Source organism: Carassius gibelio, chromosome B24 (assembly GCF_023724105.1).
Source record: "Carassius gibelio isolate Cgi1373 ecotype wild population from Czech Republic chromosome B24, carGib1.2-hapl.c, whole genome shotgun sequence".
Taxonomy (NCBI): domain Eukaryota; kingdom Metazoa; phylum Chordata; class Actinopteri; order Cypriniformes; family Cyprinidae; genus Carassius; species Carassius gibelio.
In genome coordinates, this window is record NC_068419.1 from 15,147,149 (window position 1) to 15,168,763 (window position 21,615).

General features: G+C 37.0%; 1 protein-coding gene across 3 annotated transcripts in view; it reads right to left on the reverse strand.

The window, feature by feature from the left end:
* Positions 1–21,551, reverse strand: part of asap1b (ArfGAP with SH3 domain, ankyrin repeat and PH domain 1b) — a 77,837-nt gene extending 56,286 nt beyond the window's left edge. For 2 of the 3 annotated variants that reach the window (XM_052596685.1, XM_052596684.1), the window contains exons 1-3: positions 21,411–21,550; positions 20,927–20,997; positions 19,442–19,568 (exon numbers count right to left, since the gene is read on the reverse strand). In XM_052596685.1, coding sequence (XP_052452645.1) covers positions 19,442–19,568; positions 20,927–20,982 — 183 coding nt within the window. In that variant the 5' untranslated portion in view covers positions 20,983–20,997; positions 21,411–21,550. Of the gene's footprint in view, positions 1–19,441; positions 19,569–20,926; positions 20,998–21,410 lie in introns of all 3 variants that reach the window. The other variant, XM_052596683.1, reaches the window with a different exon arrangement.
* Between the last annotated feature and the right edge of the window lie 64 nt (positions 21,552–21,615).

Here is a 21,615-nt window from a genome sequence, read left to right on the forward strand (position 1 = left end):
AGTTTGAAAGGTTTTCACAGAAAGACAGAATTAAAGACAGAAGGACAAACAACAACTGACAATGTTATAACGACAGGCAAAAAGAATGATAGGCAGTGGCTGGACTAGAAGGGGATATTTCTTCAGAATTTAACAAAAGCTCCACTGTTTTAAACCTGTTTTGAGAAGAATCTGAAATATTCAAAAGCTCCATTTTGGGCCCAAATTTCTAAAATATTGATACCTCTTGCTTTGTTACACTTAGGCAATGATCTTCTCAAGTCAAATGAATGATGAAAGGGATTGAAGGATTCTGTACAAAACTAATACATTTACATACTGGACTCAAATGCAAGGTATAGCAGGCCAAAACAGACAATGTGCAAAAAATAATCAAACAAAAATCCTCAAAGGCTCTCGAATTAAGATACATATTTCCTGCTGTCTTTAATCCATAATGAATCAGCAGTCCTCTGTAGTAATAGCAAAGAATTTCCAATGTACAGGTACCATTGGACAGATGTTTTAGCTTATGAAAGGTGAAAATAACAAGCACCGCTTTTATTGCTCATAATTTGGATAAAGTGTTTGTTGAATTTATTGCATTTCTTATCTTTTGTGCTACAGACTAGTGTTGTCATGATACCAAAATCTCAGTAATCAATACCAATTCCATGGTTATCGGTACCAATTTCAGTCATGTCTATGCTACCACGCTCAACACTGCTAAAACACTGTGTAAACAGAAATCTTACAGAGTGCTCTAACAAACACACAATAGAGCATTAAAATGCAGCCACCTCTCAGTAGGTACCAAACAGACCATTTATTTGGTACTAATGGTCCTGCAGAAAGGCTGATATCATTACGTTTTAAAAAGTATCGAACCTGTTAAAGAAGTAGCTACTGGTACATTTGACAACACTACTACAGACATAAATGACATCTCAAAAAACTGTATTTTGAGGAGTGGTTCTTTTAACATGGGCCAGTACGCAACCATTTTGAAATCAATCCAGTAGCACTGTGCTGGCGACTTCAAGTTCAGCACAGGCCATCACCACTCTTACTGTTTTCTAAAAACAGAAACTCTACTTGCCGTAGCGTCGAATTCCAAAATAAATAGATGAAATCATTTGTTAGAGGTCAAATAAAAGTAATAAAGTTTAAATAAATACACCATGCACATTAAATAAGCAACCCACATCAGTTGCTCTCAGTTTAGGGTGTGTAAAATCCCCCTCTCTCCATCACTCACATACCAGCAAACACACTGGGGTCTGTTTCTCTCCAGCATGTAGTATTGGCAGGAGCTGCGGACAGACCAGAACACAGCTGTGAAGTCTGGACTGCCGCCACGGAGCACTCATCACCGCCGTACCGCCTGCCGCCCCGACGGACCTCCAGACCTGTGCATCTGTAGGGGGTCTGTGAGGTATCCACAGGTTTTTCATGGCACGCTGCCCTTTTGCCAATGCTTTCGGAAGTTTAACTTCAAGACATTGGGACAGAAATATATTACGACTGAAAAGTAAGATATACTTTTTAAAGGAATAAAAATAATAATAATAATAATAATGATAATAATAATAATAATAATAACACTCAATTGTTTAAGGTTTAACCTGACATAAAAAAATGTTTGTTAAAAATATTTAATTTAACCATTAAAATGAAATATAGAAAAATTTTAACTCCCTATACATTCCAGCTTTATTTTCATCTTCATGAATTCCCCTTCGTAACATTCATGTTCTGGCCTAGATGACGCACATTAAGCGTTCCACAGCTTTTATAAGATTGTGGGATAAGGGCGTGCCTTTAGAGCCAACATTTCAATGACCCGTTAAATTCTGTGGTTTTCTAATGTGGGCTCAGAGGTCAAACTACTGATTCACTGTTGGGGTATTTCATTCAGGCTGATTTATTCATAGTCTGTCAAGGCACAACCATGGTCTGAGCACAAGACATAGGTCAAAGGGCATGAAAGCATGCAGTTAAGCCAAAATGAATGACTGTATTGAATCCGATTAAACCAAAGGTCAAGAAAACGACTGTCCATATAAAGGCCTTTTTAAAAGTTTTTATTTTCACATGCATTTTCATGAGAACTTAAAATACATGCAATAACATACAGCACAAATACATTTTTCCTTGGACTGAGACAAAATGGATGACTAGTTTATTTTTAAATCTAAAAGGTGCTGTAAATGAATACTAATTCCAATTTGAGGCATCCTTGTTGACAAAAAATATATAAATTTCTTAAAAAAAAAAAAAAAAAAAAAAAAAATCTTACTGACCTTAACATTCTGAACAGACCATAATGCCTTCATAATATGTAAAAGAGTTCTAACAGCAGTACAAACAGACAAACAAGAGTCTTGTTTATCCCTGTCCTAACTGAAGTGTAATTGTTATCGCAGGACTGCAGCACTCAGTGGGATTTCCCTCATGTTTTCCAGATGAACACATTCAGACCAGAACAAAACAACTAATTTAAATCACTGAGGAAAGCTGAATAATCTCTACTGATCTGACGACAAAGCAGCAGAGGTGAATGCTGAAATATTAAATCATTAAAACCATAACACCATTATTTAAGACAACAACCATTTAATTTGAATTAAAGTGACAGAATTACTGTCCACTGCCTCATAATGAACATTAAAAACTGGATATGGCACAGGAAGCATGCAGAGCAATAGGTACTGCAGTAAAGAGAGGAAGTCAAAGAGGAAGGAGAAACACACTCAGAATGGGTGTGCCATCAGACTCATGACATCATGTAATGCCAAAAAAGGATGCAGGTTTGCTGCTGGATTATTTTAAGCGTGCCCTATCTCAACATCTTGTGTAGTCTCTCTTTTGTTGAGAAAACTACAATAATAGCGGGCCAACACTGATCAGAGATATTATTAAAAATGGGTCAAAGTCTTATGAAAGCAAATGTGATTCAATGAAATACAGAGGTTTAATAAGGCGTGAAATTGTGATCTGGCCTTGACATGGAACATTTAATGATAAGAATATAAAAGGTAGCAGAAACAAACTCTGATTACTTGTTGACAAGTCAATGTATAAAAAAAAAAATATGCACCTAATGCTAACAGATATATCTAGAACAGTCATGTTCCACAGCACAGGGCGTACTAAAGTCTTTCATTTCAAAAGTGCAAGCAAAAGCCCTGTTTGGATGCGAATAGTTTTCCAAACGATGTTTGAGTTACAATACTTATCAACCTACGTCTATGATTTCATGTACGGATTCGGACGGGACTTACATCTCCGTGCTTATTACCGAGGTAGGAGTGTCTGTGTTTTACATGTGGGCATTGCAGAATATCACGTATTCAGAATGCCTGGATTGCGTATGGTCATATGACCGATCAATGGTACATTTCAGGAATATAACTTAAAGGGTTAGTTCACCCAAAAAGGAAAATTATGTCATTAATGACATAATGACCTCATGTCGTTCCAAACCGTGAGACCTCCGGTCATCTTCGGAATACAGTTTAAGATATTATAGATTTAGTCCGAGAGCTTTCTGTCCCTCTATTGAAAGTATATGTATTGTATACTGTCCATGTTCAGAAAGTAGGCATGGGCATTTTCCGCAAATATCACATTCGAAAATTTGAGCTCACAAAAAACGAATATTCGAATATTCGTTTGTTTAAATTAAGTTTAATGAGACAGACGTTATTTTTCAGCAACATTTATTGTTTCTGTCATTTTGAACAAGCTTGAACATTACACATCGTGTTTTGTAATTGAAAACATTTAACAATGCGTGCAAACAAACAAAAGTACAGATTAAAAGCAACAAAAAAAAAGTGAACAAGGAAAAAACGTGAAGCAGCCTGCAGCAATTAGGCTATTGTAGAACGTAGCCTATACTTAACTTTTAAACTTTTAAACTGTTAGCAAGTCTTTTTTAATTTTTTTCTATTGTTTTACATGTTCTTGTTAAGAAACACAGGCATGTAAACATGATCGGGGGAAAGCCGGCTCCTTAGTCTGTTAACAATAAGGCCGGTCGTGGAGAAAACGCACTCCGATGGTACAGATGTTTGCTGGACTCACAAATAACGGTGTGCCAAGCGAATACGTTTTGTGAAGCGCTTCGTGTTTTCGTTTCACCACTGAATGGAATCCTCATCTGGTGGAATACATGGCTCCAGCAAGACCTGTTCCCACTCGTCTCGGCTGGACTCTCTTTAATCATCGCTGAAGAATTAGCTCAGCCTCTTCCGACGAGTGGGCATTTTATCCTCTTCATTGTTGGTGACGGTTGCTGCATCCGAACCACTCGCATCAAGGAAAATGTTCTAAAATTTTCAAAAAGTTTTTTTTCTCTTACTTCTCATGTTTTCACCGAGAAACCGGAGATGTTTGTGCCGAGGGTCTAGCGCAGACGCGAGAAGAGGAGTTTTCACTGCATTCTCCAAGTTAGCTGTGTTTATTCGTTGCTTGAGAGATGCTGCAACACTGTTCTTGAATTCGGTCACTCTCTGTGATTCTCCACGGCATATTTGAAGTACTGTAGAAGACCGCAGTTCTTAGGGGCTGTTCACATATCGCGTCTTTTGCGCGCTCAAGTTCGTAATTTCCAATGTAGGTGCACGGAATGCACGCTCATAATGGAAGCGACTCAGTCACGTTTCTTCCAGGCGCGTCCGCACCGCATTGAGTTAAAAACATCTCAACTTATCAGAATGCCGCAAGAGCACCGCAGGTCATGTGACAAGAACTAAACATTCAGCTTCATCCTTTCCCGTAAAAACATTGAAAGCTCAGCCAATGTGAAGGAACAGCTGATCATAGCTGTATATAGATTGCCATTTTTAAATAAATTTAGTAGCAGAGCTACTGAACATGATTTTTTGTGCTGCAAATCCATTTATCCTTTGCTGAAATTTCTGTGTTTTCATGGAGAGAGCGCGTCATTGTTGCTTAGCAACGGCAGACGCCTCAGGAGCGCTTCTGACCAAGCACCTTGGAAAGAAGGAGAAAGCCTAGCGTTTTTCATGCGTTTTTAGGCACGATATGTGAACGGCCCCTTATTCATTCATTAATTATTTTTTGCTTGCAGAATCATAGAAAGTGACCATTTTTGCGAAATTCGAATATCATTTTTATTTATCGAATAATTAGAGCAGAACAAATATTCTAATGTTCGACTATCCGTGCACACCCCTATCAAAAAGGAAATAAAAACATCATCAAAGTAGTCCATGTGACATCAGAGGGTCTGTTAGAATTTTTTGAAGCATCGAAAATACATTTTGGTCGAAAAATAGCAAAAACTACTACTTTAATCTGCATTGTCTTCTCTTCCGTGTCTGTTGTGAGCGAGTTCAAAACAAAGTTAAAACTCGGAGTTAAAACAAACCAATATCCCGGAGTAATTAATTTACTCAAATATAGTGATCGACCGATATTGGTTTTTTATAACCGATACCGATACCGATTATTTGTATGTTTATGTACCCGATAACCGATATGCAGAACCGATATTTATTTACTGTTATACTTCTGTTTCTGACAATTATTACAACACAAATGAGCTGAAAAAAAAAACATTTTATTTATAACAATCACTCCCCCCTTGCATACAAAAAAAAAAAAAAACATTCTATAATACACAAATAAATAGAGAGGTCTGAGTCCAAAAAATTTAAGCGCACTGTTACTAAGTGTCTTTGTTTTAAAATAAAAGCTTTGATGAGGTAAAAAAATAAAAACAGGTAAAAAAATAAAGCACAAAAATGATTCTAACATATTGGTGGGGGCGGGAGGGCTATATAGGAGTGCATAGCTATTTACTCCCAGTTAAGCAGAACTAGGTTTTAGTGTAGAAAACAGAGTCTTTCAGCATTCTGCCCTGTAAGCCTGCTTCCTTCAAAAATGTCATGCAGTGGCCGTGCTTGAGGCTTCCTGATCATCAACCCAGTCAGGTGCTGAGCAATATGAACGAACTTTTTTTCCAGAGACTATATAAAGTTAAACAGCACTTGTCAGTTGGCATTTTTTGATCTAGATTCAATCTAACGTTAGATCATGAAATGCCAACTGACAAAGTGCTGTTTGACTATAATTTAATCAACCGCGATCGCGCATGGAGATAATAAAGAATTAATTTCCACAAAGCGGTATATGTAGCCTATATGTGTATTAGCGAAATAATTGTTATGTAGTAAATGATAATATAATCTAGGGTGTTTAAACAAGATAATCTTGTCAAAAGTTTCATTCAGTGGCATTGCTTGAGGCTTCCTGATCATCAACCCAGTCAGGTGCTGAGCAATATGAACGAACTTTTTTTCCCGAGACTATATAAAGTTAAACAGCACTTGTCAGTTGGCATTTTATGATCTAAATTTAATCTAACGTTAAATCATGAAATGCCATCTGACAAAGTGCTGTTTGACTATAACTTAATCAACCGCGATCGCGCAGGGAGATAATAAATAATTAATTTCCACAAAGCGGTAGGCTATATTTATGTGTATTAGCGAAATAATTGTTATGTAGTAAATGATAATATAATCTAGGGTGTTTAAACAAGATAATCTTGTCAAAAGTTTCATTCAGTCGCCGTGCTTAAGCCTCCAGATCATCGGTCAGTTGCTAAGCAATATGAACAAACTTTCTCTTCTAGACTAATGGTGAGCAAATACAACAGATAGAGAATTAAATTCAACGCTTTTATTTTCAACATGCACTCATTCATGTCTGTTTTATTTAATTCATGTAAAGATACGTCTTTATTGGGGCAGGACATGATGAATTACACTACGTGACTCAATGAGTTCGTCTCAATTGTTTAGAAACAAGCTGCATAAATTAACTAACTTATATCAGGAATTTATGTCTCAGATCTCATTTGTGCATGTCTGTTATGTTAAATAAAGTTGATTAATTAAAGCAAACCAAGTAGAACATATATTTACCTGTGCACTGAGTTGTTGTTGACTGATCTCCTCAGACACCCGGGCTGCAATGGCGGAAATCTCAAAACGGCCACAAGATGGCGCCGTAAATCGGCGAATCCGATATTACAAAACCGATACCCGATTATGGAAAAATGCTTAAATATCGGGAAAAATATCGGTAAACAGATACATCGGTCGATCACTACTCAAATACTACACTGACTGAACTGCTGTGAAGAGAGAACTGAAGAAGAACACCGAGCCGAGCCAGATAGACTCGTTAAGAGTCTATTTCTCGTCATTTCTCGTGCAGAAATGAAAGTAATCTTACCTGAAACTGATATTACATTCTTAACAGTTTAAGCGATTGTTGATTTCATTTATTTCTTCACAGTGTACCAAACACATCTACATCCATTATCTGTGAGCAAAAAGCAGAAACTTGAATACCAGCGTGATAGCGAGAGATTTTACTGTAATTCACGTTGACCAAAACACAAAATACAAAAATGGGGTCCAAACTGCTTTGTTGACTTCCACATTGACTTCTTGACTTTCTGTGTATGGACAGAAATAACAAAATATCTCATTTTGTATTCCACGATTTAAAGAAAATCATACATGATTGGAATTACTCTGTGAACTACTCCTTTAAACTACTGCAATTTATCTCCTAATATGACCTTTATTACATTACATTTTATGATAGTTTCATAAATAAACTCTTCTGTGAAATAGACACTTAAAACCAAATGAGAAAAATGCTCCATCTTTCATTAGAGTAAGGGATTTGGTTTCCTGTAATTAATCTGTCATCTGAATACACAGGCTCTTCCAAGCTCATGGAAATTCATTTTTGTGTTATGCTGCCAATTTAAAGGCTCCAAATTCTACAATTTTATCTACTCTAAAATTATATTCCCATGTCAGCATATAGTGCATTGCGGAAGAGCCCTGGCTGACTCAGTGGAGGTGCTGATGGTTCCCATGTGGGCCAGTTCCATCCCTCAGGTTACACCATTAAATATTCACTCTGTACTTCTGCATAATTTACCCTGTCAACACACAGGAGAATGACTTTGCTGAAAAAAAAAAGAGACAGCCGTCCCTAGGAAGAGCGAGAACAACTGCACTTATGAGTACTGCCAGGAGGAACAGTCACCGTAAAAGTTCTGCCACGGCAACGCACAACACGACATCTCATATCCTCAGCTGAATGAGATGTGTATGAGGAAGAAAAAGCAAGTGAGGAAGTTAGAGAAAGAAAAACAACAGAAATACTCCCACATAAATTACAATTTCTGGATCAGTGGTTCCCAAACGGTTTTGCTTCAGGGACCAGAATTCACACTGGACATAAAATAGAGCCCTGAATCAGCACCAAAATGTTTTTTCCTTTAAAAACATAGACATGTAATAATTCAATAGTTTCATAACAATTCGCTCCTGAAAACACACAGATGCAGCACCACAAACAACATTTTGCTAAAAATGAACCCATTTTAATGTAGTTTTTGAGGATTTTGAGGATAAGGGCAACCTGTGGGTCTTTTATCAGTATTCATAAAAATAAAAAAAAGAACACGGAAAACATTTACAAGTAATTATAACTGCGCTCTTTGGGTTCATGCTGGTAAAGAAAAAAAAATGCTTTTAAGAAAACCATCAATTTAAAGACAATTAAAAAATGTAATGTGTAATAACATATTTCCAAACACTTTAGATGTAAGTACATCATAATGCAATACATTACTTAATAAAATATATATATATATATATATATATATATATATTATTATTATTATTATTATTATTATTTTATTAAATAAAACAAATAAAAGATTATCCCATGGTACTTTTATTTTTAAGATTTTCTATTTTGTAGATTTTTGTCTTTAATCCCCCCAGAATATAAAAATTAATAATACAGAAATTAAAACAAGCTCAGTGTATAAATTCTGTATTACTCATTATATGTAACACCAAGTTACATTCATAATGTTTTTATTTTCCTTGTCCGCAACCATGAACTCTCCAACCAACTATTTACTCTCAATTAAGGTTGATGCATGAGTAAAAAGAGGAAGCATCAACCTCACACTGTCATTGTTATCCATAAGGTACCTAAAGGCAACCACAATGGTCAGTGTGGAGTTCCTTCTGTAAATGTATTCTCAAAAAGCAACACTTTCCTGTCATCCCCTTTACAGATTCAGCTCCACAATTCCGAATGAAAGATGGAATTCTGTCGGGTCCTTACAGGGTCAGAGATCATAAATTAGAGCCACAATGCACCGACATTTAAACAGAGCTAACATGACACTACACAAAGCTACAATGGGCCCAAAAGTATACATTTCATTTCATGTTGTGTCGAGAATGAATTCATCAAATGGCCTAATTCCCAGAGGACTGGCTTACTGTTTGAGGCAGAAACACGTCACGCCTTGCCGCAGCTTTTCTTACAAGCAGAAAAAAAGCCTGTCATGTGATCTAGGCCTTCCACGCTCAAATTCCGGGGCAGCTATAGTCACCCCCGGTCACATGGCGGCCCCCGAATCCAACAGATGGTTTTCGTTTAGGCCGTGGCCTGCAGAGCTAGGAGGCACCCAGCCAGAGAGGTGAATCATGGAGTGGACTTTTTCTCGTTATGATGAAAAAGCTCTGCCTGTGGCATGGTTAAACAAAACCAATGCTCTGAGAGAAGGCAAGAACATACTAGTGTACCAATTAATCAAATTAACAATGTCAATGCACACACAGAGCTGTGAGATGACGTGAATTGATGTGAATCTGGTGTGATCCATTACATGAATGACATCACTGTAAAAGCAGCGAACATCTTGTAAGAGAGAATTTGGTGTATGCGGCATGCACAAAATGTGCTTGGGACATGATAATGGGGCATAAATGACCAAAATGACAGTTCTGTGGGAATGTAATACAACCTAAATAGTTTCAAGCAAAAGTATGAGGAATATTCCAACAAACAAAGTGGGAATGAGCCACAAGGAGTTTGCTAAAGAACAAAAAATATAATCAGTTGTACTGTATTGCTATACAAGCTCTCAAATGACTCCCTCAACCTTTTCGGACCTCCTTTTTAAACTGTTTTTCATGATAAATGGTTCAAACAACAATTTGACTAGTCACACTTTTGGTTTTCTATTTAGTGCGTCTCACTGGATACATTCACACTGTCAGTTTTCAGGATTGACAACTGCATTTTCTTTACAGGTGTGAGTGTCGAAATGTCCCGTTCACACAGCAGCTTACAGTTGTGTTTAGATTGCTGTCTGTATGAACGTGCAATGGGAGTCGAGCCTGTATTCTTTACTAGTAACCATAGTGACAGTGACCAAAGTCAAATCAGAGATGGCGACATGCATAAAACTGAAAGTCTTATCACTTTCTGACACAACAAGAGTCCAATCGAGCTACGATTTCTTTTGTCAAATCTTCAATAACCGACAGCAGCCTTTATATTTGGGTGAAATCATGCGCAGAACACAAAACTGATGGGTTCTTAAACGTTCAGATGACTTGCAGCTCATTTCTCCATCATTGTTAGTTACCGAAAACACACATGAAAACACGTAACACACAAGACAAGATGTGCGTTTTTGAGTGGCTCTTCTGTACTGTATGACGTGACAGACAACTAGTTGTCCAGTCCTGTTCCGTCCACACCTCGCATGTGGTCCCAGAATACGCTTGTGAGTCCTTAAAACGGTTCTCATTAGCTTGAATATGAAATGCCCGTGCTTAATTGAGATTTTTAAGTGCATGACATGTTATGCAAAATCATTTTTTATTTGGAAAAAAAGGCTTAAGTCTCACATATATACAATGATTGTATTACAGATGGTACTCATTGAGAATAGTTTACCACCGTGGCTCCTGAAAGCAAGCAGCATTTTATGCAAACGCATCAAGCATGTTCACAAGTAGCAGTCTACTTTGACGATTTGCAGTTAGATTTTATGCTTACTAGGGCTGGGCGATATGGCCAAAATTTCATATCCCGATATAGCTCATTTGATATCCCGATAACGATATACATAACGATATAGCAATTTTTCTGTTAATTCAGTTTATGAATAGTCTATATAAAATTGCAATGTGGAAATGCAGTTTGAAATGATATACAAAACAAATAAAGTTAGTATGGACTAAATATTTATTTTATTTAGAACCTTTTTTTCAAGCAAGACTGTTGGTCATGTTAACCTGTCATTAAAATATTTCAACCCGCTATTATCGACCGTGTAGATATGCTTGGCAACAGCAGAAGTGATCTCCTTCCATCTGCGGGAGCTATGGCTATATGGTGTGCCACCGGTAAAAGCCTGTGGAGCCGTTCACATATTTCGTATTTTGCACGCTCAAGTTCGTTATTTCCAATGTAGGCGCGTGGTATGCGCGGTCATAATGCAAGCGCGGTGCGACGCGCCCGTTTTTTCCAGGCGCGTCCGCACCGCATCGAGTTAAAAACATTTCAACTCTTTCATCCGTTTTAGGCGTCCATGCAACAGAAGTCGCCCCTCTTAGGTACAAGCTCCTCGGTTTGGGTTGGCTGGTCATCTTGTTGAGAATTACCCTAGTCTAAACCGCGTCTACTACCGTCTTCCTCCATGTTTGTTTATGTATTGCAGCGTGCATGGGCATGCCGTTGCGTGAGGTGCATCTTGACGTAAAATTCTGCCTTAAACGCCTTATCGTAGCATAAACGATAGAGCCTTATATAAAACGATAGACATTTTCTATCATCCAGACGATATATTTCATCATATCGCCCAGCCCTAATGCTTACATTTGGCAGATAATCAAGAACACAGTAGCTAAAATTATTTGCATTTATAGAAGCAACACTGAAAAAAAAAAGTATAAATATTAAAATAAGGCAAATTGATACAGTAAGACTTTTGAGTTCTCTCAACAATAGTTTTTTAGTTCTTCTCAGTAAAGACAACTTTGTTTAGCCAATGAAAATTTGTTCATACAATGCTGAAAAATTTTTGTCACATCAACTGCAACAACAAATGTTTATGAATGACAAACAGTGAATTGTTATAAAAACCTGGATAACTTATATGCAGACAACGTTGGCTTTGTTTGTAAAATATCTTACAAGACTAAGAATCCAGGAAATGGATATAAGTGGTTGAACATACTCTAGGCCTCAAGACTAAACACACAGACCTCAAGAAATCCTCATTATTAGTGTTATTATTATTACTGCAGCATTTTTATATTTGCTTTGCCAAACCAATTGAAATGTTGCCATGCAAAATTGAAATGAAAATAGTACAAAGCAGCATAACATAAACCTACACACTAGGTCATTTGGAGAGTTTCTTTTCTCCCTTACTGATGAGCTGGGTCTCTTGAGAAAAAAAAAAGAAACAAAAGAAAATTGAATGTTATGCTGTAGTATATACTGGACATGCCCCGTATATGCGGCATGTCAACAATGCCAATTGCAAAAACAAATGTAACAAATGATCTGTCTTTTGTTCTCTAAAAGTAAGCAAATGCCTAGTTGAGTTCAATAGAAAAAGAAAAACATGCCTGTTTGCAATGGTGCAATTCTCTCTTTGGTAATGGTAATAAAATTAAAAAAATAAATAAATAAACAATGCACTGGCCAAACGCTTGTTCTTCCATTCACTCACATGTGAAACAAGTTCATTTTCTTAAGGTATCTAATACCTTAAATACAAATACTTGAAAATCAGAACAATTTACTAACACTATAATAACTATACACTAAAATGAATAAACATGTGACCAAACATTGCATCAAATCCCAGCTGATTCCCACCCTTAAACAACATTACAAGTTCATTACGTGTCCAAAGGTTTTCAGGTTTTCAAAAGTCCTTTGCAACTTAACCTTTAGGCTTATTAATTAGCTCCCTCCACTTAAAATGGTAAAAAAGGCTCAATGTGGAACCATCATTATCAAAGCAGTCATTATTGCTATTATTATAATGACCCCAACGTTATTTAAATAAATATTGTTTGTGTTTTTGATTATTTTTGACTGGTTTATTAAATAAACCAGTCTCTAATGACTTTCATGCTATCCATTCGGACTTCAAGGCCTAACCGACAATTTTCTGACAAACCTATGTTTCACATTAGCTACAGATGTTTTGTGCTGATGTCTGCCAGCACTGCAGAGTGTGCAGCAGATGTAGGTTACCCATTAGTTTGAACTGAAATTAACCAGTGTGAATATTTTTCCATTCACGCTGACTGGAAAAATCAGGCCATGTTTTCATTTCAGCAGAGACAAAACATCCCAGTGAGTGAGAAAGTAAAGACAGAGTAACGTGAACTTCAGTCAGTGACAGATGCAATTAGACGCTCTCATTGGCTATGGAATTTTGTGTTCAGTTTACTGAGGTGGTCTAACAGTGAAGACAGGAAATCCAGCTTGTACAATCCTGTAATCCAACTGTTATTTTTTGTTGTAACCTTTTGACACATGATAGGAAGGGACAAAGATGGCATGAAGCCGTTTGGCCTCCCGTAGTGTTGGACTGTCTATGTCGATTAGTTTCCAGTCACTTTGCACCCCCAACGTGAGCTGAACATCATGTGACCTGACTGAGTGTGTATGTGTTAGGGATGTGCAACAGTGATCGAGTACTCGAGTACTCGACCACGACAGCGATGATCGATCACGTAAACGATGATCGAAATTATTATTATTTATTTTTTTGATTGGTTATGGCAGCACGTTGGGCGGCACCCTGATCTCTGATTGGTTAGCTTCCCTCTTGATCAAAAGACATAAGAAGACATAATCATGGCCTCAAAGTCACATAGGTAGCTGGTTTCCCTTTGAGAAAAACAATGAAAAAACAGTTCAGGGTAAGCTGTGCAGCGCCAAGCTTTCACACAAATCTACAACAAATACAATGCGCGATCATCTAAAATGTGTACATAAAATATCTGGCGATAACAGAGCGACAACTCAGACGAGCATTGAATCACTTGCCGTAAAACCTAAATGCAACGCAGGCAGAACCGAGAAGACGACAAAGCTATTCGCTGAAATGGTGGTGAAAGATTTGCTGCCCATTAGTTTCAAGGACAGAGAAGGTTTACTTGTCCAGTGGTGCCTGGCTGTTCCTGCAACATCTGTTCCAGCGGAGCGAATTTATTCCACTAAATGTGAACAGGCTGCGCACTCGGCTCTCATCTGAGCACATAGACCGCCTTGTGTTTTTGAATAGACATTTGAATGTTTCACCGGTCGTGGTAAATATAATATCGATTTTTTTAATAATATTATTATTTTAGTTTTGAGTTTTAGCCATAGTTAAAATATCTAGGCTATTTGGTCTCTGTTTTATACCTTATAATAGTTGTTAGGTTAAACTTGGTGAACTTTTTTCTTAACTTTTAAAAACTACGTTTCACCGCTGGATCAAAATATGCTGCTAAAGTTATACTGGAAGACAATGTTTTGTTAAAAAAAAAAAAAGAAGATCTTTGTGTGTTAATTTTTAAATCACAGACAAATAATGAAAAAATATATTCTTTATAGTCTTTATAAAATAAAAATGCACAGGATATATTTGTAGCCTAATTACATTATATTTGTAGAGATGACGAAAATCAAAATTATTTGTTTGTCATAGTTTTTATCTTAAATATATTTTAAATCTCATTCAATTATTTAGCAATAATCAGTGATTTCCATGCTGTTAAATAATATTTAAATAATATTTTGGTTGATCAGAAAGTGCAAATTGAATACAAAATATTAATTAAATATCAAAAAAACATTAAAAAAAATAACGATAGTGACACTAATGTGAATTAATTGTACTTTCGTGTTTGTAAAGCACAATCCGATCGAGTTACTTTCGGTCAAGTTCACATCTGCATCGATGAATTTTTTTCAGATAAAAGTTGCAAGAGCTAGTCTACATCTGATTAATTAACATGAACAATTTTGCTGAAATCGCTGCATATCATCGATTCGTTTCATGCCCATATAAGCAATGCCGATAATGATATTGCTCTTTGCTAAATGTTTTATTTTTCTATTATTATTGATATTTTATTACTGATGTTATAATAATGCAGCCAAGCTTTTTTCCGTCATATTTGTGGGCATAATTCAATTCATAGGGCTTCGAAAACGCGCAGGTTTATGGAAAATAAAACTTAACTTAAAAATAAAACTTAATTACAACTATTACACTTAATAGCGTAGATGAAAATATAGTACAAATCTGCCATACATTTATAATGAGAACTTTATAGGAAACTATAGTAAAATCTGTCCTTGCCCATCTTTCAGCGGGCTGTCATGAAAACGCATCAGCGGGAGCTCGCGCGCGCTCTCTCTCTCACGCTCTCTCTCTCTCTCCATCTAATGCATAACTTAGCATCCTATTGTGCTTATACAAGTTGTAATGTTACGTCTGATATGTATCTCAGTTATCTGATTTATCATAGGATGTGTCATAGAATTAGTTTCCGTTTATTGGTATAGGCTACTCTTCACCTCAGGCAGATATTTCTTGCTCCTTTATTAATAACATTTCTTCATCATAATCATTATCTAACCTGTCCTAATCATGTGTTCATGTTTTCATAGACAGATTTTCATGTCAGATTTTTATTTTTATTTTATTATTTTTTCATTTTCATAACGATCTTCAGATTTTTTTCATTATATAAATTATGACCATGCCCCACCCCCCCCCCCACACAAGCCCCACCCCCGATTAATCGATTAATCGTTTTTGAAACCTATCGATGATCGAAATGAGAAATTTCCCAAAATGCCCATCCCTAGTATGTGTTTACATCTTATAAAGAGAGGCCGTGAGTCATTGAACTGCTGGCTGAAACCATTCCATCTGTCTGGCTGAAATCATTAGGACACTGGGTATAACATTACATCAAGATGCGATTAGTGTGTTGCTGGTCCTATCTGGACGAGGAACGGATCTTAGGGTGTGCCAGATCTCGCCTACATGCTGCTCCACACTCCTACTTTCTCTTCCTCCTCTTACTCATTTTCTCTCAAATTCTGTTTGTGACATTCACACTGCAGCTAAAACCAGATGTCACTCCTCTTTTGAGTGATTTTCCATTCTGACATGTCAGAAACATGGTATTACATGGTGTGCATTGTGTTAGTCTTCTCAAATTATAGGAGCACAGCTAATTATTGTTATATCCACCAGTCTCTTAAAGTCTCTCTCAATCTAGTCAGCATTTGTTTTTCTTTTTCTATTGTTTTCTCTCTCTCTCTCCAGCCTGCAGTAGGTCAGCTCTGGCTCTGGGTTTTGATGGCACTGAACAGCTCACTGCCGTGAGGACTATGTGTTACGTAATAGAGCAAGCCATCAGACCAAGCTGGAAGCTTTCAGCACAACATCCCTCCCTCCTTGCGACTGTAGCATCAGCATACTACATAGACAAAGGTCACATCATTACAGATGCTATATGCAATACAGCAGATTCCAAAAGCATTCGACACACAATTGCCTCAATTAATGCATAGACGAAAATGTATCTGCAAGATAAAGTAAATCTCCATCACATGTGTGCTTTCACATGGAGCAGCATTTACTACACAGAGATGTTGTTCACTGACAAGCTGTGCAAAACCTAGATCATATAGGATTACAGAACTAACTTTACTGACAAGATGCGCATTAAATATCACATGCGATTCATCGTGCAGCCCTAATATTAAGTCTATTGGTTTTGTGTTATTGAAAATGACCATCTCAGCTTTCTTTAAAAGGGAAGTGGTGCTTAAAAGTGATATTTCATCACTCTATGTTCAAATCATTGCAAGAACAGCTTCCTGTCATCCATATACGAGCAGAAGTGGCACAATTGTGTAGTGCAAAATGTTATAAAGATGCTTCTAGAGGAAACTGTTTTTACACTTCCTTGAAACCCATACTCATATCAGTTTTAGATATGCTTTTTGCTATTGGAAGTGAACAAAGGAATCTTAGCACAGTTGTGACAGATTCAATACAGTTATTATACGGTTTTAATAACAAAGGAACATGTTAAACAAACTATAGAAGCTTAAAGGGATCATTGGATGCCCATTTTCCACAAGTTGACATGTTTCTTTAGGGTCTTAATGAAAGGTCTGTAACATAGTTTGGTTAAAATTGGTAGTGTAAAACAATGCAGAGTGCCAAACAACAGTCCCATCACAGATCAGATTTCGTTGAGCTGACTGACAAGAGTGAGGAGAGACAAGACGATGGCGGATGATTAAGTATCGAAACAAAATGCAAAAGTGCCTCTTTGGCAATATTTTGGATTTTGAAAAGCCTGTTGACGTTTGCCGTTTATCCAAGGTGATTTTAGATGTTTTTTTTTTAAACATTTGTTTCTTATTTAACTGGTTGCACAGTGTTTGCTGATTTTCACATTTTTAAACTTTGTGTTAACCTCCAAGCTTTCTATTTGTTTGCTATTAAACGTTCTATGTTTCTTTTGGTTACATATTATACATGTTTACTAATTTCCAGTTTTGTATACCTATTTAAACTTTATGTAAGTTAGTTGTTATTTTATATCAGGCATAGCCTGCCCTTTAGCATGGTGTATTTTTATTTGTTTTGTTAATAATGTTTTATATATAGGCTAAAGTGAGTTTGATGTTGTATTTTGTTGTTGCATTCAAGCAATTTATGCTGAATTGCTGCTAATTCGAAGTGAGAGTAAAATGCGTACAGTACTTTTATACTATTTAAAAGCAAGGAAAGCGAGAAAAAGGGGTAAAATGTAAGTGAAATAAAAATTAACAATTGCTTTATGTAGAACTGCCACTATTTGAAAGTGAAAGTAAAATGCACATTCTGCATTTACAAGCTATTAAAGTGAAGAAAAGCGAGGAAAAGAGGGAATACCCCCACCCCCACAATGATACCGGTATTATCTGTGTTGTCACGCATCGAGGCAAAATTTCCTCACCGTCAAAACCCTACTACTCAATCACTTAGGAGACATTCTCGTTTACATCTGCTCTGGCAGTGAAACAATGGCGGACTGATGAGAGCTCACTCAGGACAGCTCTAAGTAAGGTAAGACACTAGTCCAGTGTGTGCTTAAACGCTACTGCCAATCAAACGATTGTAGGTGGAGTCTATCAGTGTGTCGTCACACTGACAGGCATCTTACATCACCTTCATTTGAGAAAAGGGGAAATATTTCAACGCGAAAAAAAAAAAAAACACGGGGTGGATCTTTATCATTATAGGGTAGTTGTGTACACACACTGCCAACACACATTTCAGTTCAAACTACTTGTAAACATGCATGTCGCATCCGATGACCCCTTTAAGTGAACTAGGCAACTAGCTAAAGATAAGTAAGAAGCTAAGTTAACTTTTCCTTTTAATCACAGAATGTCACTTTAAGCTAAATGAGACCATCCCTTGGAGAGTAGATCCTGAACCTCAACAAAACCAGGTGCTAAATGCATGCTCTCAGAAGTGTTGCAACATACATAGAAATTCAACTCAACCATTTTATACAGAAGTTGTTATGAATCACAAAAACTTCCATATCCATCCAAGATATGGCTCTCAAAGCTGGCATAGACTTTCAAAGATTGTACACCCAATGAATCATTAGTGGAATCAGAAGCCAGACCAGCTGGCTGAACAAAACTGCAGCCCACACTGCAGACTGTTGCTCACTGCCTGAAGAGATGCAACATACTAATGCACTGAAAAAAGAGACTGCAGAATATCCATGTAAACAAATATGATATATCAAATGTAAAATGATGCATGTTCTAATGCAAATGACCACTGCAAACAAATTCAAAAGGTACCAATGTAAACTGACATAATGCTCTAATATAAGCAGATGCAATAACTACCAAAGTAAAACGATGAAATGTGTCAATGCAATGCAAAAATATACACAAATGCACTAAAATTAACCAATTCAAAGTAAAACCAAGATAAAATACACTAAACAGGCTCCATGTAGTGATACAAAGTAAACAAGTGCAATGCACTGATGCAAAGCAACACTGTAAACACATGATTTGCACAAATATAAAATACCAAAGTAACCAAATTCAATGCATTGATGTAAGCAATGCACAACCAATACACTTGCTTTGCATCAGTGCAATGCAATGTGATACTGTAAAAGGATGTAACTGGCAAATGCAAGAAGATGCAATGAACAGATGCAACAGACAAACGTAAACATTCAATGGACAACTGTAAACGGATATAATAAAAGAAAACAATGCAGAAATAACAATAGCTATGTACTGTACTCATGCGAGGTGCAATGTAGTGATGCAAGGAACCACTGTAAACATGTATTAACGCAATCAAGTACCAAAGTAAACAAACATGCAATATGCTTATACAAGGTATCAATATAAATAGGTAGTAATGTAAACAAACGCAATATACTAGTATAAACTATCAGTGTAAACAGATGCAATTCCCTAATGCAACGTTGCATGCGAAAAGCAAGCAGTTTCTTACCTCCTCCAACACACTGACTGTATTCCTGCAGCTCTGCAGGCGGGTGGTGAAGCTGGATGTAGTGGGAGAGTTGTAATCCTCTGTTGTTTCCGACAGAAACTCCGACACCGATATTTGATCTGGCATCCTAAAGCGTTGGTTTGTCCAGGGAATATATAGAAATGTGTGTTCAGACGATCAAAAACATTGAAAACAATAAAACAAATGAACTTCCGAGGCCGTAGAGATGTTGAGCTAACGGTGCGCGAGATGCTTAACGTTACTGCAGCAGCACACGCAAAACAAACTAACGTTACTAGCACGCGTTAAGCGATTCCGCCTCCAGAAAACTCAACGACCTGTTTGTTATTTATGGGTTCAGTCGTTTTCCAGGGGACTGATACAGCAAGCCGTTTCACCCCTCACCCTTCGAACGTGACGCTGAGTTGACCAGAGTTGTTCAGTTGCGATTCCAGCAGCAGCACGCGCCGTGAAATGATGCCCACATAACGTTCCCCCCCGCGTGATGTTTACGACCAATACTTTTCTAGTGTCTTAGCGAATGGTATTCCCGTGCATGGATGACTGTGTGCGCGTTCATACTCCGCTGTTTGTCAAGTGCCTGTTCGCTCCCTTTTCTCTCACACCGTGTGAAATGCGCAACGCGGTGTGTGACTACTGCTCTACATTCACCCACCCAGCCCTCTGCTGCGCATGCCTCTACTCTCACTAAACCCACTCACACTGGCTCCGTGGGCAGCAGTCTAGTAGTTCGGAATAATGTATCTGAAATTTATCAAAATACAGGCCTGTGTTTCTGGCCTAGCTAGATTTCTGTGGACAAAACAGTATGTCAAGAGAAGTTAGCTAAAAAGGCATTTTTTATATATCGTCAAATGTAAAATACAAAGAGGCTAAATAGAGCATTTCTTCGCTTCTTAAAAACTCTGTTTGTAGATTATATCTGAAATCCACGCCTTGTGTAGTCTTATGTCAGGCATTGTGTTTAGCTTTTTTATGAAACATTCCCGTTACACTACACCAGCTAGCATGAAATTAAATAATGCCAGAGTTTTCCGTCAAATACCAATAATGGTGACTTCGAACAAACCCCACTATTTACATCATTATACAATAATGCAGTATGAAATGCTTCTTCGTTGCACAGTATGTGTCTGCAGTGGTTTCACTATAAGCCTCTTTACTGTTAGTAACGACTGATAAGTTACTGTAGATCAAGTGATTTCTAATGTTGGAGTCTGCGTATGATGAATTATCAATGCGAGTTTGAGTTTACGTGTATATGTTTAATTATGTTAAGTGTTGTTTATGTAACAAGTGCGACTTCCACAGGTGAAAAGATGAAATGCACGTATAATATAATAGATGCGTTTCTGACATTTAACAGTGGAAAATTGACAGATATCACACAATTACAGTTACTGTTTTATAATTATTTTCCAGCAATTTGATCTCTGAAACAGCCTATCTAAATACAGAACTTACCGGTTCCATATAGGTTCCTTGGAAGAAAAACTAAGACGAGAGGATGATGATCTCATGACTTCACCTTGTGGCTATAAAGAGGAAAAAAAACAGATCATATGGGAAGAGTTCTTTTTTTACAGTTCTGTTTTTACTCACATTTAGTAAGAAAATTAATCAGAAAAGCAACACATCATGTTTTCTTGATGTTCTTGAAATTTAACAGTGTAGACCCATATTCATTTAATTGTAATCAATTAATGAATTAATTGTAATAGATTAGGCTTAAAGGAAAAGCAATTATAATTTTGTTTTATGCTTTCCTGTAAATTTCTGTACATAAATGAGGCATTGCTTTAAATTGTATAACAATAATCCTCATTTATTAAGCACTTTCATGCAATCAATAGCTCAAAGAGCTTTGCAAAAAACATGAAATGCAAGATAACTATAGCCTATGTAAAAACAGCAGAAAAAATGTATATACCATAGTTGGCCTACTCACCAAGATTAATACAACACACGCTTGTAAAGTAAGTATATTCCAGTATTGTGCTTTTCATATTAGTCTCTTTGCCATCCTCTCTTTAGTGAGTTTAGAGTGTGTTCGGATACCAAATGACCGTGAGTCCCTTCCCTGCTCGGAGAGGAAGGGAGAAGCGACTATGTGTGCTGAAAAATAGCCTGTTACAATGGCTACAGGATCCAGA